We start from the raw sequence: 16,351 nt of genomic DNA on the forward strand, positions 1-16,351 counted from the left end.
AAGTTGACCTAGTCTTTACTTATAGCCCTGCCATATGAGACTTCACCCCCCCCCCCCCCGTCTTCTGGTTGTTGCAAAAATGTCTCAAACAACAACAAAAAGTTTATTTTGGTGTGAACAACACACATATATATAAAAGGCAAAGCAGCACAGCAACAAAGAAAACCAAGACTTGCAGCACAGTTCTGTGCCTACTTACTCAAGAGTAAGTTCCACTGTGTTCAGTGGGGCTTATACGCCTGTAAGTGGGCATAGGATTGAGACCTATGTGTGTGGATTAGGTTGGCTTTATAAATTTATCTAGCTGGCGTAATTTATTCTAGTCTCAGAATTTTTCTAGTTGCGGAATTTGGAGTATCTAGCACAGAACTACACACACACACAAATACACACACACACATAAACACAACATTGCTGCTGGTTTCCTTTAAAGGATGTGCCTGCAAGCGTTTGTTTCTCGAGGGTCATATGATCTGCAGTAGATATACGACAAAGTGCATTCAACGCTCAGGGAACAGACTGCACCTGTTTTCAGCCTGTCTTTGACCCATCAGTACTGCTGGGAAGGGAGCCTGGGACCCAGTGGAGCTAGTTACCCCCAGACATGAGTCATCCCTGCTGCTCTTCAAGAGAGAGGTGCTGTCTTCCTCCAGTGCTCAAAACCAAAGCAGAAGCATGGTGTGGCAGTCACATTCTTAAGGAAGCCAGCTGCTGGGTTGTACCCCAGCTGCCCAAGCAGGCTAACCCTCAGGACTTTGCTCACTATGTTGAGGTCACTTCCTGCTGTTCTGCAAAGCATCAGAGAAAGCATGGCACAGCCAGAGCAAGCGGGTTATTAATGCTCAAGCTCAGGGAAGCAGGGGGCGGGGGGAAAGGCTGGTGCATGTTGCCTGCGGGATGGGCAATGGGCATCCACAGATAAACTGTCCATGCAAACGCACCTCCATGGGCATTTGTTAACCTACTCCGCCATGTTGCCAGGCCTCCTGTTGCACACAGAATTGTCAGAATAAGGATCTCGCCCAAGGATGACTATCCCCTGCCCTTCAAATGAAGAGAGCTCTCTGCGATTTAGGGCGATGCTGCCCCCTCACTGAGGGGCAGATGGGGCTTGTCAACCTGGAAAGGTACCCATCTAGGAGTAGGAAAACTCCGGTCCTAGACGTCTGCCCCCTTGCAGGATATCTTTGGGAGAAGAAAAGGCTAATCCTACACAAATCCAGAGTCGAGTCCCTAAGACAGTTGCATGGTGCCCTGCTTTCCTTTGGACCACATCAGCAAGGCCAAGAGGGGCGTCTTATCATCTGGGCAGCCCAGGACCTCCATACATCCTCCCCAGGCTTAGTGCTCCAGTGAGGTTGCTTTGGTGCTGCTAATACCGCAGTCTGACTTCACCCCTGGAGGCACACTCCATTGTATCTTGAGACAGATGGATGCTGACAATCCCCCCCCCCTTGGTGGACATCATATTATGACAGGCATTCCTCCTCCACCCGCAAGCTGCGATCAAAACAAGCTGATCTCTCCTGGATGTACATGTGCTGGCCCAATTTTGCTCATCCTGTAGGATGGGTTATCACATGTGTCAACCCATGTAGACCGGAAACTACTTTTCAGAGGTATTTTGGCATCGCTGGTTACAATTTCCTGTGATGTTGAAGAGCCTCTGACAGCTTAAATGTAGGACTTCATTAAGGGAACCTGTGCTCCACCCCCCAAAATGCTGTAGGATTCCAAACCCATGGCCAGTGGTGAGGGATGATGGGAGTTGTAGTCCAGCAATATTGAGAGGGCCACAGATTCCCCCACCTTTGCTCTAACTCAGTGTTTCCCAACCTTGGGACTCCAGCTGTTTTTGGACTACAACTCCCATAATCCCTAGCTAGCAGGGCCAGTGGTCAAAGGTGATGGGAATTGTGGTCCAAAAACAGCTGGAGACTCAAGGCTGGGAAACACTGCTCTGACTGAACAGAAAACTAACTGTAGGGATCATGACTCTCATTTCCAGGCAGCCATGTAATTAGCATTGCCTTATATACTTGTGTGTGTTTGTGTGTGTGTGTGTACTTTAAGAGGGCCAAATGTTTTGTGGGTTTTGAAACTGAGATGGAAATTCAGTCAGCTGCACCAATCCGAAAAGATAGATGGAAACGCTCAGGCTGAAAACAGCCCCACACCCCTGCAAAAAGGCACGAGGGATGCAGGCTAAAAAGCCAAGTGGAATAACCAAATGAACACTTTGAGGCTTATTTCTCCTGGTTCATTGTTCTCTTTAGTATTAAATAATGTTCAGATCATCTCTTCAGTTTCTAATGTGCTTCCAATTCTTAGACATTTTCCCTAATAAAATATACTTTAAGATAAGAGAATTGCCTGCTGGGCAATTCACCGCACTTAGAGGCTGCCTCTGCTCACAGGCTATGGCAATGTTTCTCAAACCTGGGTCTTCAGCTGTTGTTAGACTACAATTCCCACCATCCCTAGCTAGCAGGACCATTGGCCAGGGATATTGGGAGTTGTAGTCCAACAACAGCTGGAGATCCAAGTTTGAGAAACACTAGGCTATGGTATATCAATGTTGAGATGCCCATTAGTTGCAAGGCAACCCCAGCCATGCAGATGACTAAGGAATATAGGAAGTTGGACCCATTTGGTCAACCTGCTCAGTATTGTCTTCTACACCGGCTGGAAGCCGCTCACCAGAGTCTCAGGCAGGAATCTTTCCCAGCTGTTCCTGGAGAATCTGGGAACTGAACCTGGGCACTGAGCTATGGGCTTTACACAGATGGGGCGTCCTGTCCTCACCATACCTAGTTGGGGTGGGGAATTTCTGCTTCAATTCGAGCATTCCAGCTCACCTAGTGTAGGTGGATGGGAAAGTTCTTGCTTCCTTCCATGCTTCCTTTCCACCTGAAGGGTCTCCTCAAACCGTCAAAGCAACTGACCCAACTCCCTTGACATCTTCATGTCTGTCTCTCTGGACCCATCCATTCGCACAGCCCTCTCTTCTCAACTCTTGCGGCCCTCAACTTCCTTGACCTCTAGTTATTCCCTACGCTGACGCCCTGCCCAAATATTATTCTCCCTCGATGAGTGTTCCGCCTTGAGCAAGCAGTGGGGATGGCATCTTGCAGGGGGCTGAGTCTGACCCAAAGGCAGTTCCCTCCCCCTTCCTCCGGATCAGTCACTTACTCGTAGGGGCGGGCCATTGCTGCGTTTCCAGGCGCCGCCAAGCGGAGAGATCGCGCTAGCTGCCTTTCCAGGCCTCTTGAGAGTAGTGTAGAAAACTCCTGTTCTTCTGGGGGGTCCCTCACCTGCTACATCCCCACCCCACCCCAAGGGGGGCGGGCAGGCAGCACCATAGCAGGGGAGTGGGGGAGCACACACGGATGGTTGGGAGAGAACGACACAGAGATTGAAACAATTAGCTGCTTGGTCAACACACACTTGCTTGGATTGGGGAGGGAAGGAAATGGAAGTTTTGGATTATTTTCAAGGTGTGGAGAATGGCGAGGGTTTGGGGACAAGGTGGCTCATGCCACACAAAGAAGGACTCGCGAATCCCAAAAGTTCCAGAATTCGGGGCATGGAAAGGTTCACAAAAACTCACTCTGTTTATGTGTAAAGCCTCTCCTCTTCCCGGTGGGGAGGTGTTGTGAGCGGGAATCGCTTCCTGCGGCTGCAGGGGGGCGTGGCCAGGCCCCCTGTGTCATTGGAGTCCTGGGCCTGTGTCACACACTCCAGCCAGCCAATCCAGTGGGCGGGTGGGCGTGGTTTTTGTAGGCCGCGGGCCCTACAAGCTCCTCCTTCTTATTCCCGGCTTCCTCAGATCACCCGCCCTCCCTTTAGGCTTTGCCTCAGCACCTGACCTTGCTATGGACCTCAGTCGGTCGCCTTGGTTGGCCAAGGGGCCTGGTAGTAAATAAGTTCCACCCGGCAGATTGGGTCCAGCCACTTGGTTTTTCACTTACCTCGTAGCAAATTGTCACAACTTTGTAAGGTTTGGTGGTTAGGCACTGGAAATGCATTGTGTGTCGGAGGGGAGGTTGTGGCCATCACCTCCCCCTCCCCTTGAAGGGTATTCTGTTAAAGGAGTCCGGCGGTCGTAGTTCATGTCCGAAGCCCAGGTGGCGGCTAGGGCCATGGCTCGACCCCTGGTGACTCTAGGGGAAAGCTTCCAGTTGATTTGCATCAACAAGCTCCCCCTACTTGGTTGTTAACCCTCGTGTGACTCCCTGCAGAGCGGGCAGGAGTCAAGTATAGTCTGTTTGGATCCCAATGCCTAAGCCAATACCACTCACATTCTGTAACCAATAAAGTCATGTCCTTTTTTAACCCATTAACCTAAACTACTTGTGTCTGTGTGTCTTATTTCATCACAAAGCAGGGAGCGGGGCCTTGACTCATGCTTTCTGTGTAGAAGGGCCACTTTCTCCTTGCCTGCCTGCCTGCCTGCCTGCAGCATTTGGTTGGGGGCAGAGGACCAATCAGGTCCATAATCAGTCCCACATTTCCATCACAGGGGTTGTGTCTAAAGCAGGGATGGAGACTACGTTGTCCTTCAGATGTTGCTGTTTGCAAGTGTTGGGACTGCAACTCAACTTGTACTGATGTGTCTGCACGGGGGAAAGTAGACACAGAGAGAGGAACCTCCTGCTTCAAATTTACATCAGCCCCAGCTAGTACGGACAATAGCCAGGGGTGAGGTAGTTCACCAACATCTGGAGCCAATCCCACCCAACCATGCTGAAGGTAAGACTTTGCTTGAACAGGAGTCGCTCTGGGCTTACAGATATGTGAGCAGAGAAGGGAAGGGTGGACTGAGCAGGCTCTGAGATAAGCAAATTGCAAGGAGATTGGGAATTCAAGAGAGTTGGCTGGCAGGTGGCTTTCTCCCTCGTGGTCCAAGCATCATTGTGGTGGTTAACCTCCCCACATCCAGGGAGGCAGCTAGAGTTAGGGGCTCAAGAACTAAGGGGAGTAGCTAGCCTGACACACTTCCCTGTTGAGGTTAGAGCTGGCAAGATATTGGCCATGTCTTGCTGCCCCCTGCTTCCTCCTTTTCATCACCCTAAAGATCCACCATTCCAAGTTCTGCAACTCCTTACCTCCTGCTTCCTGGCCTTCCCTTATGCTAACCTTCCCCTCTCAAACGGTTCAGAATAGCTCAGCCAAGAAGAGCCTTTTTCCTTCTGACAAATGAACCCACCCTACTCAATTTTTTGGCACTGCTCCATTTTATTCTTGGCATCAAGTCTAGGCATCTTTAAAAGCTCTCTGCCTTCAGACTGTGAGCCAATGGATCAAGCACTTTTTGCATGTTGGATTATTTTTTTCTGTGGTTATTTGTTTTAGACAACAAGGCACTTTTTAAAAAAGCACCTGTGTATTCTGTTTGCTTTTCTATGGAAGAAAGCAAGACATTAGCAGGAGAAAGAGGACTCCTAGCAAGTAGAGAAGGGAAGGACAGGGCAAGAAACCCAAGGCCTCGTCAGGAGAGGGAGCAAAAAGCAGACATAGTGCAACATAGCGAGCGATCGGAAACTGCAAGTGCAAAGAGCTGAAAGGTCTTTCCAGGATGTCAAAGCAGGAAGCAAAAGTGTCTCTGGAAGATAATAGGGACCCAGTCCAGTAAGCAGTAAAGAGGAATGACATGATCAAAGCACCGCCATGCGGTATGGATTATTCAGCAAGCGGAACTTGGAAGAGAAATGAAAAATTTAAGGTGGGAGAGAGCCAGACAGAAAACAAAACATGACGGGAATCCCAGATGAGAAACAATCAGAGCCCGAAGCAACGATTTAGCAACTGATAACAGAAAGGGATGGATTCTGGCAATATTAAAAGGAAATGCATGGCATGATCTACAGAGAGAGAATTTGATGAGGTGGGTGGGTGGGGGAGGAAAGTTACACAAACACACACCCCTGACACACAAACCTCACCAAGGCTACATACTTGGATAGAGAATTGGAGACCCAAATCCTTATCGAGATAAAAAGGAGTGGGGGGGGAAAGGTGGTTTAGAATGGAGGGAAAACTCAGTGCTATGCATATAGATTATTAGTGAGTAAAAGCTCTGGTGCAGAAAATAACAAAGAGAGCAGATGTAAGCGTAAAAGAGGCCAAAAGAAAAGTTTGGGTGTGTCACATTCACGTGTAAAGGTTGGCAATCTAAACAGATTTTGTGAATAACTGAAAACTCAGGGATACACCAATGTATGTTTATAGTCAGCTTGGTTTGGCTGTTGGCATTCATTCATACATTTCTAAAACTGAGGAAACACATACTCTGCTTTCAGACAATCGTGAATTAATCTGTGGTGGTGGGTACTCATGCGTGAATGATGATATTCACCAGGTTTCAGATATCCCTGTAAGAAGGGCAATTCTCAGAAACCATGCCAAAGCGGCTGCCCAGTTGTTCATCAAGGCAACAGCTAGTCAGTCCTCCCTTTGACCACTCCTGAAGTGGAGCAAAGAGATAAGAGAGTGGCTGCAGGACAGCTTAGGTACCATGTGATGGGCAGCCAGACATGTCCCATCACACAAAAGAGGTTGCTTTATGTGAACTTGTTCTATAGCTCTGCCCTCCCATCTTCCTCAACCCCTGCTCCCTTCCCTCTGCACAAATTCATCTGCTCTCCAGTCTTCAACAGTCACTTTGGAGCTGCTCCCTACATCTGAGACAACCTGTTTTTTGTCTTTGCCTTCCCTCTTAAAACCCATTTCTTCCACCCAAACATTTCCTGGATTACCACAACCTCCTTTCTTGCTTCCTGATTACTCCCTCCAGCTATCATCTCTCATTTTTCACTAGACACATTATGTCTTCTCCCAGTTTTGTCCTTTCCATCACACCAAGATTATATGGGCCTCTAAGCAACAGAGACTTTTGAATTCTCCTTGTTTGGTGTATTATGGTACATGCCACTTTCATGGTGGAACTCAGGTAGTCATACATGGAATTCCCCATAGAATATCTCTTCTAAATTACTGCATCGAGCCCAGAACTTCATGTTGAGGACAACACAAGGCACCAGGAATGAAATGTATGATTGTGGGAAGCTACTTATGCACTATCTGAAGCTAACACAACAGAGCATTTCCCAACTCACTCCTTCCAGTGCTCAAGCTTTTAATTGCCACTTTCCATCCCTCACTGTCACCCCCTCCTCACTCTACTTAAACCCTTTGCATTCTTTCAAATCACCACTTTCTCCTTCTCTTTGCTCCTGTTTAAAAGTGGCATTTTACAACCTGCTTTTGCTGCCCTTCCCCACCCTAACTTCATGCAAACTCAGGGTAGTGATGAGAAATTCTCCAAGTAGGACTGAATGATGATAGCCTTACATGTGTATCAGAAGATATATCTATTTATCTATCTATCAGACCCAGCACTCCAAGCAACTGGGTCTAGCATCTAAACTGGAGGAATTTCCCATAATGCCCCAACATAGTGTTCCTCTGGGATGCTGTATGGGATTTAAGTGGTGGCTAAAGCCAGTTGATCAGAGAACTCTAGTTGCTCCCCACTCCTGCTCCCACTGTGCCATGTAGGCCTGTCATGGCCCACTGACTGAGGAGGGAGCCCAATGGAGGGCCACATTTTGCCCACAGCCCACCCCCAAACCTGGAGCCAACTGTGTGTCTGTGCATAAGTTGTAGAGATGTTTCAGGACGTCGCAGAACAGGAGGTAGGCAAGGGTTGCTGGGCGGAATGCCGCTTACCTGAGCCACACTCAACTTTTCTAGGGAACTGTCCACACAGGGCAAGCCCATGACAGGGACACTGGGCAAGCTGCTTTCAGTTGGGGTTGTTTTCTTGGCCGTAGGTGGGCTGCTCTGGAAATTGTTGACCACGCAAGTCACCTGCCAGCAAAAGAAGGTATGAGCATAAAAACCCTCTTCGCCTGATCCCGAACAATACAGTGAAAGAAAAGACTCTTGAGAGTCCCATGGACTGCAAGAAGATCAAACCTATCCATTCTTAAGGAAATCAGCCCTGAGTGCTCACTGGAAGGACAGATCCTGAAGCTGAGGCTCCAATACTTTGGCCACCTCATGAGAAGAGAAGACTCTCGAAGCTACAAACATGAGTCTGACCAAACTGCGGGAGGCAGTGGAAGTGCTCTGGTCCATGGGGTCACGAAGAGTCAGACACGACTAAACGACTAAACAACAACAACAACTAAACTTTCTGCCCAATTTTAGTTCTTCTACTTTAGTTCTTCACTTTCTGCTCATGCTAGCCTTCCTTGACTCCATGCACATGGCTATAGGCCAAGCTCCCCAAGTCCTTTCCTTTACTTTTTTTCCTTTTTGTGTATATTTTTTATTAAATTTTCTGTTTTACACTTTAGAAAATGCATTTAAACAACCTTAAAACATCAATGACTTCCCCTCTTCTCTTTCCATGGTTCATTTTGCATAACATAAATCCCTGCATATTTTACATAAACTAAACCGTTCAGTATTCCATTATTACATCCATCAAATCTTGTTTGCATTGTTGAATTTATCTTAATGCTGCCCATGTTTTCGAGTGTACACAATTCCCCCCCCATATATGCAATAAACATCTTCAAATCTTCTTTAAATGTACGTTCTTATTGTTCTCTTATTCTATATGTTAGGTCCACAAGCTGTGCATATTCCATCAGTTTAAGTTGCCATTCTTCTTTGGTTGGGACATCGCTCGTTTTCCATTTTTGGGCTAACAAAACACGGGCCACAGTGGCGGCATACAAAAATAACCTTTTTTGACACCTGGGAATTTCCGGCTGAATTATCCTCAACAAAAAGGACTCTGGAAAAGTACTTATAAACATTTTCTTCAATTCATTATGAATTATTACCCAATACTCTTTTACCCTTTTACCGGTCCACCACATATGGCACTTTCTGCTAATGCTAGCCTTCCTTGACTCCGTGCCAACGGCTATTGGCCAAGCTCCTTGACTCCTTTCCATATATGGGGAAAGCCCTGCTGGGTCAGACCAAAGGGGTCACACATTATTTTCCCACAATGGGGAAAGAGTACCCTAGCCACACAATGAGCCACACAATTTGTTTGGGGCTGCAGGACTCAGTTCTATGTGCACTACAGTACCTAGGGAAGGTATGAGTATCATCGGGCCTCCTGAAGTTCTTGGACTACAATTCCAATAACCCCCTGCTGTGTCATGTTAAGTTGTTCCTGGTGTTTCTTGAGGTCCCTTACAGCAGTTAATTTGAGGTCCCCTGCAGCAATACCACCACCTGCTGGCATTTAAACAAACACTTCCGTGCTCATAAATGAACTCAAATGAAACCCTGGTAAGGTCCTGTTAAAAGGCACCACCAAACCTGATCAGATGCAGATATTCTTGGAGGACACTGGTTTTCTGGATCCATATCAACCGAGGGTTAGGTGTGCTTTTGTCACTACCTTGGGTTGCCCTGTGCTAGGAAGGAGACAGTAGAAATGTGATCCTCTTGGTTCTTCTAGCCAGTTTTTCTCAACCTGTGGGTCCCCAGATGTTGTTGAACTACAACTCCCATCACCCCTAGCTAGCAAGGCCAGAGCTCAGGAATGATGGGAGTGTAGTCCAACAGCATCTGGGGACCCACAGGTTGAGAACCGCTCTAACCATTTTTGGCATCATCTACCATGGTACGCTTCTGGGATGGCTGACCTAGTTAGGGGTTGTGGCTCCACAGGGTTCAATCTCATCCCCTATGCTATTTAATATCTACAGTACATTAAACTGCCAAGTGGGGCATTCTGGAGTGCATTATCAACTTTTTGGATGGACACACAAACACGTTTCTCCTTTTCATCTCCTCTGGGTGTGGATGTGCTGGGCGTAGCAATGGACTGGATGAGAGCAACAAAATTAGGCTAAATCCAAACAAGACAGAGGTGCTGTTTGACGATGGCTTCTTGGTCCAGAGAAGTGGTACCCAGCCAGTTCTGGAGGTGGTTGTACTCTTCCTGAAGGAGACTGGGAACATTCCTACATCCATTGTTACCACTGAAGGCACAGACGTTCCCTGTGGTGTGGACTGCTGGTGGCACAACTGTGACCCTGTCTTGGATGGAGATAGCCTAGCATTAGTGACCTATGCTCTGGTAACCTCCCTCTAGATTAATGCAGGAGGCTGCCATTGAAGTTGGTTCAGAACTTCAGTTGGTGGAGAATTTGGCAGCACAGTGACTTACTAGGATCAGGTGTTCTGAGGATATTACACAGGTGGGTGCTAGAATGTTTCCAGGCCCAATTCAAAGTGTTGGTATTAACTTTTAAACTCTTATGCAGCTTAGGAACCTGGTACCTGAACTCCTCCTAAATAAGCCTATCTTAACCTTATAATTGTCAGTGGGGGCTCTCTTATAATAATAATAATAATAAATTTTATTTATATCCCGCCCTCCCCAGCCGAAGCCGGGCTCAGGGCGGCTAACAACAATAAAACAGTACAACAGTACAACACAACACTCTAAAATCATTCATTATAAAATTAATTCACATCAAATCAATGGCAACCATTGGGCCAGAGCTCCGCGAAGATTGCTGAAGGAGGGAGTCAGGCTGTGCCCTGGCCAAAGGCCTGGTGGAACAGCTCTGTCTTGCAGGCCCTGCGGAAAGATGTCAAGTCCCGCAGGGCCCTGGTCTCTTGTGACAGAGCGTTCCACCAGATGGGAGCCACAGCCGAAAAAGCCCTGGCTCTAGTTGAGGCCAGCCTAACCTCTCTGTGGCCTGGGACCTTCAAGATGTTTTTATTTGAAAATTATGTCTCCACTTGAAGTATAGAGAGTGGCATCAAGTTGGGAATTATAGGGACAGATCTACCCAAACTGTATAGAAATTTATTCATGTATGCAACTACAGCAGCAAGAATGTTACTCGCCCAAAAGTGGAAAGAAGAAGAAGTCCCAGCAAAGGAAGAATGGATACAAAAACTTCTGGAATACATAGAAATGGTGAAACTTACTGGAGGAATAAGAAATCAAGATAACAAAATTTTTATAAAAGAATGGAAACGGTTTGTTGAATATTTACAAATAAATTGTAAACAGATAAGAACACTGGCAGGATTATGGTAATAACCTGCAGTTTTGTAAGAGTATGTATTTAAAGTAGATGAATAAATGAGCAAATTCAGTTAATTTGGATATGCAGAAAATATTTAAAATGAATTTAAGGAACTGCAGGATGAGGGGGAAGGAAGTCAAGTTATGAATGTTAGAATGATATATTTCCAGATAAATTGCAAACAGATAGAAACATTAGCAGGATTATTGTAATAACCTGCAGTTTCATAAGAGTATATATTTAAAGTAGATAATTAAATGAGCAAATTAAATGAATTTGGATATGCAGAATGTATTTTTTAAACTGCAGAAAGAGGGGGAAGGAAGTCATATTTTGAAATGTTAAACTGATTGTGAAACTAATAAAATGTATAAACTTGAAAAGTATAACTAAAAACAAAAATACATCAAAACTGAAATGTTAAAATGATTGTAAAATTATTGAAATGTATAAAATTGGAAATTACAACAAACAAACAAACAAATAAACAAACAAGAGTGGCGTCAAGAGACAGGACTTTTTTGGTGATGGCACCCTTTCTATAGAACACTTTCCCCAGGGAAGATCACCTGGTGCCTTCTGTGCCATCTTTTCGCTGCCAGGCAAAGCTATGCCCCACCCCACAAGTTTGTTCATTTTTCTGTAGTCCTTGGCAATTTTGTCAGCTTTAACAGTGGTAGGATTTTTAGGGCTTTAGAATTAACATCTCACCCCTGCTGTTGGTTTGTAACATTATTTACGGAGGCTCTTATTTTGGAGAGGCAAGCTTTTTACACGTAGTTTTGCACAATGCTTGCCAATGTTTCCATGTAATTGCATTTCCTACTTTGTATGTTGTACGGCACCTAGAGGCTTCGGTGTAGGTGAAGTACTAATCTGATAATAATACTAATAATCTGGTGAGGAGGCTCCTGTAACTGCTGTGCAGACACTTATTAAATTAGGCTTCTTTCGTCTTCCAAAGCAACTACTCTATTCCCAGCTTAAGAATGGAAAGCGAAATGCCGGTGGACAACAAAAGAGGTTTAAAGATTCTCTCAAAGCAAATCTGAAAAAATATAGAACAGTGGTACCTCGGGTTACATATGCTTCAGGTTACATACGCTTCAGGTTACAGACTCCACTAACCCAGAAACAGTACCTCGGGTTAAGAACTTTGCTTCAGGATGAGAACAGAAATTGCGCAGCAGCAGCAGGAGGCCCCATTAGCTAAAGTGGTGCTTCAGGTTAAGAATGGACCTCCGCAACGAATTAAGTACTTAACCCGAGGTACCACTGTATAAGCACTGATAACTGGGAAACACTGGCCTGCGAGTGCTCCAACAGGAGAACAGCCTTTACCAAAGGTGTCATGGGCATTGAAGACACTTGAACTCAGGACGAAAGGGAGAAACGTGCTAAGAGGAAGGCACGCTTGGCAAACCCTCACCGTGATCAACTCCCACCAGGAAACCTATGTCCCCACTGTGGAAGGACATGTGGATCCAGAATTGGCCTCCACAGTCACTTAGGGACGCATTGTTAAAACCGTGTTTATGGAAGACAATCTTCTTACCTCTCTCGCCCTGTCCTAGCCACTATGATCCACGTAATGGTCACCTGCAGACTTGATTATGGAACTCACTCTATGTGGGCTGCCCTTGAAACTCCAGTGGGTGCAGAATGCCATGACAAGACTCCTTACGGGGTCCTCACTGCGGGATCACATTCACCTGGTGCTATACCAGCTGCACTGGCTCCCGGTGGAGTACAGGGTCAGGTTTAAGGTGCTGGTTTTAACCTTTAAAGCCCTATACAGCCTCGGACCCTCATACCTATGGGACCGCCTCTCCTGGTATGTCCCACGGAGGACCTTACAATCTTCAAATAAAAACACCTTGGAGATCCCGGGCCACAGGGAGGTTAGGCTGGCCTCAACCAGAGCCAGGGCTTTTTCAACCGTGGCCCCGATCTGGTGGAACACTCTGTCACAAGAGACTAGGGCCCTGCGGGACTTGACATCTTTCCGCAGGGCCTGCAAGACAGAGCTGTTCCACCAGGCCTTTGGCCAAGGCACAATCTGACCCCCTCTCTCCTTCTGTAATCCTCATAGAACTCTAGCCCAATGGTTGCCATTAATTTGACTCTGAATTTATTTTAGAATGAATTGATTTTAGAATGTATTTCAATTAACTGATTTTATGTAAACTGTGTTATTTTTACTGTTGTTAGCTGCTCTGAGCCCGGCTTCGGCTGGGGAGGGTGGGGTATAAACAACATTTTATTATTATTATTATTATTATTATTATTATTATTAAAAGGTAAAGGGACCCCTGACCATTAGGTCCAGTTGTGACCGACTCTGGGGTTGCAGTGCTCATCTCACTTTATTGGCCGAGGGAGCCGGCATACAGCTTCCGGGTCATGTGGCCAGCATGATTAAGCTACTTCTGGTGAACCAGAGCAGCACACGGAAATGCCGTTCACCTTCCCACCAGAGTGGTACCTATTTATCTACTTGCACTTTGACGTGCTTTCGACCTGCTAGGTTGGCAGGAGCAGGGACTGAGCAATGGGAGCTCACCCCGTGATGGGGATTTAAACCGCCGACCTTCTGATCAGCAAGTCCTAGGCTCTGTGGTTTAACCCACAGCACCACCCTCGTCCCAATTATTATTATTAATTGCCAAACAGAAAGGAATGAAGAGAACAGAACAGAACATTAGCCTACTGCTCACAAAGTCCCCCCTTGCCCCCTTGAAGGCCCACGTGGCACAACTCCTGAGCATCTAGGCCATCTCCCTGCATCTCAAGGTCTTGCACCAGATAACATCCTTCATCTGCAGGTGGGGCGGCCCGAGCTCTCTCTTCCCCATGTCCTGTGCAGAAGCCCCACCTCCCCCTGCCTGCCTTCAGTCTTGCCCACGACAGACACACCATCACTTACCAGGAAGGCAGCAATGGCCCCACCGGTGAGGAACCCCGCCAGCACATCGGACCAGTGGTTCCGATACTCCGCAACACGAACCACACCCACCAGGAAAGCAGGGCACAAGAGAGCCAGGCATAGGGAGGGCTTGGCCAGGCGAGAGCCCTTCAGCCGGAAGACCAGGGTCACGTACATCTGCAGGGGGAGGGAGGAGCAACAGAGGGTCACAGTCGGAGGCTGGCAGTGGGGGCAGTTGCTTAGTCTTCCTTGGAGGGCGTTAGGAGCGCATAAGAGAGCAGTGGGCATTGCAGGATGCACAGCTATTATATTGTGGTCTTTTTAAAATGTAAATAAAGAAGGCGGGTTTACAGTTCTTATTGCGAATATTCTGTATTGTGGAGCTTCCAGAGAGGTAGCAGTCAACTGCAGAGTCCTGAATCATTCCCCGCCCTCCCCCCGCGACTTCCCACTGAAATGGGCCTTAGAGCAACCAGCAGTTTCCTACATTCCTGTAGCCGCTGCCACCACATTTCCTCAAGACCTGTGACCAGGTGCGTTAGCTAGTGGGGGCCAAGATACTTTGCCCCTCCCGAAGTTCTTAAGGAGGGAGCCAGGCCCCCATGTTACATCAGCGCTTCGCACTACGTGGCACGTGCGAAATCAGCACATTGCATGACGTGTTGTGTGACATCAAACACTGGATCCCTCAATAGTGGGGGCAAGTCAGCATCTCTGCCCCTGACCACTGTGCCTCCTCCCTAATTCTCTCTCTCTCTCTCTCTCTCTCTCTCTCTCTCACACACACACACACACACACACCCAATGGAAAGCTCAGTACACACAGCACTGCTTTAACCCCAATTGAAACAGTGTGCCCCATATCGGTTCTCCTGTGGGAAGGCTCCTTTTCTTCATTCTCGGGGGGGCTGACCAGCCCACATATCTGGGGTCGGGAAAGGTTCTCCGCCAAGTCAGTTTGGCCAGCAGTGCATCTGTGCATGTGTGTCTTTCTTCCTGCAAGACTCGGCCGCTTTGTTCTCTAGAGCTGGTTGTTCAGCTTATTAATCATGTTAATAATGAAAATCTTAATAATGTAAATCTTAATCATGAAACCAGCGAGTGCACAAAGCTAGTAAATAAGCAAGCACCTTTCGGCAGCACTGCATGGTCTGAATTGCACTGTGTTTTATATGCAGGAAGAAGCCTAGTGGGGAAGCTGGCTCTGCAGCCCAGGATAGAGGCTGCTCTAATCATCTTTTGGTCTCTTCCAGTTCTTTGATATGAGGAATTTCTCCCTCGTTCGCGGCTGACATCCACTGCTTGCCCCAAGACATTTTGCTGCCCAAGGCAGAGCCCATGTATCTTCTCTCTCCTTCTTTTCTCTCTCTTACACACACAAACAAACACAGGCAAACACATTGAAAAGTCTTGTTCGATATGCAGATATTAAGGGCTCATCCACACTTCTGCTTGTCCCTTGCCTAGAAAGCACAGGTCTGGGCAGTTTTCTGGTCCGAGCAATTTTGCCTCTGCTCTGTCGCTTTTCCTGGAAATCCTCTCTGTGGAACAAGCAGCATTCTGCAGGAAACCAATTGGCATTGGTTCCAATTCAGTAGTGGAGCAAATGGAAGTTTGGATGAGCCTTTATTCCCGCCTTTATGTATTCCCACCCCATAGCAGATTGCTGCCACCACCCCAGCTAAAGTCTTTCTTGCTGATCCTGGGCGTCCCCCAGATGTTGTTGAAGAGGCAAAGGGAAATTATTTAGAAACATATAAACAAACTCGCCGGCTGGATCAGGCCAATGACCCATCCATAGCTGTCAACTTACAGATTTGAAAATAAGGGACCAGCAGCCTCGAAAATAAGGGATCAGCAGCCAAAATAAGGGATTTTAGTCAACCACCTGAAATAAGGAGTTAAAAGGGACCAGATAATTTCCAGAGGTTGCTGCTCAAACTGATGAAATACTGCAATTAAATAACTACAAGCAGCAACCACTTTTCGTGCAAAACGAAATCCAAGCTACAAAGATGCTACCCCAGGCAGAGAGGCTCAGTTCAGTGGCCGTGAGGAGGATGGCGGCGGAAGGGCCCGAGGCTCCCGCCAGTCCTGGCAGGGAGGGGCTCCCGGGGGCTGAGGCTGGTGAGAGGAGGCCGGAGGGGGGCGGGCCGGGCAACCAAGCAACACAGTTGGAGCCCCCCTCCTCCCTGGCCGGCAGGGAGGGAAGGAGAGGAGCTGCTTCCTTTGAAACCCGGGAAATTTAAGGGACATCATCAATAAGGGACAGCAGCGGGACACGGTGCTGGGATAAGGGACTTTCCCGCCAAATAAGGGACGGTTGACAGCTATGGACCCATCTAGT

At 47.3% G+C, this 16,351-nt stretch overlaps 2 protein-coding genes across 5 annotated transcripts in view; both read right to left on the reverse strand.

Moving 5' to 3' along the window:
* The window catches only part of TSPAN16 (tetraspanin 16), a 214,771-nt gene that overhangs the window by 34,824 nt on the left and 163,596 nt on the right, over nt 1-16,351 (reverse strand). The window lies entirely within an intron of this gene.
* Nucleotides 1-16,351, reverse strand: part of PLPPR2 (phospholipid phosphatase related 2) — a 49,583-nt gene that overhangs the window by 1,573 nt on the left and 31,659 nt on the right. Inside the window, exons 6-9 of one of the 4 annotated variants that reach the window (XM_080988246.1) lie at nt 14,005-14,181; nt 7,732-7,872; nt 3,193-3,317; nt 942-986 (exon numbers count right to left, since the gene is read on the reverse strand). In XM_080988246.1, coding sequence (XP_080844372.1) covers nt 962-986; nt 3,193-3,317; nt 7,732-7,872; nt 14,005-14,181 — 468 coding nt within the window. In that variant the 3' untranslated portion in view covers nt 942-961. The remainder of the gene's footprint in view (nt 1-941; nt 987-3,192; nt 3,318-7,731; nt 7,873-14,004; nt 14,182-16,351) is intronic. The other 3 variants (XM_080988244.1, XM_080988245.1, XM_080988247.1) reach the window with 3 other exon arrangements.

Source organism: Podarcis pityusensis (genome assembly GCF_964106645.2).
Source record: "Podarcis pityusensis genome assembly, chromosome: 17".
In the NCBI taxonomy this organism is placed as follows: Eukaryota; Metazoa; Chordata; class Lepidosauria; order Squamata; family Lacertidae; genus Podarcis; species Podarcis pityusensis.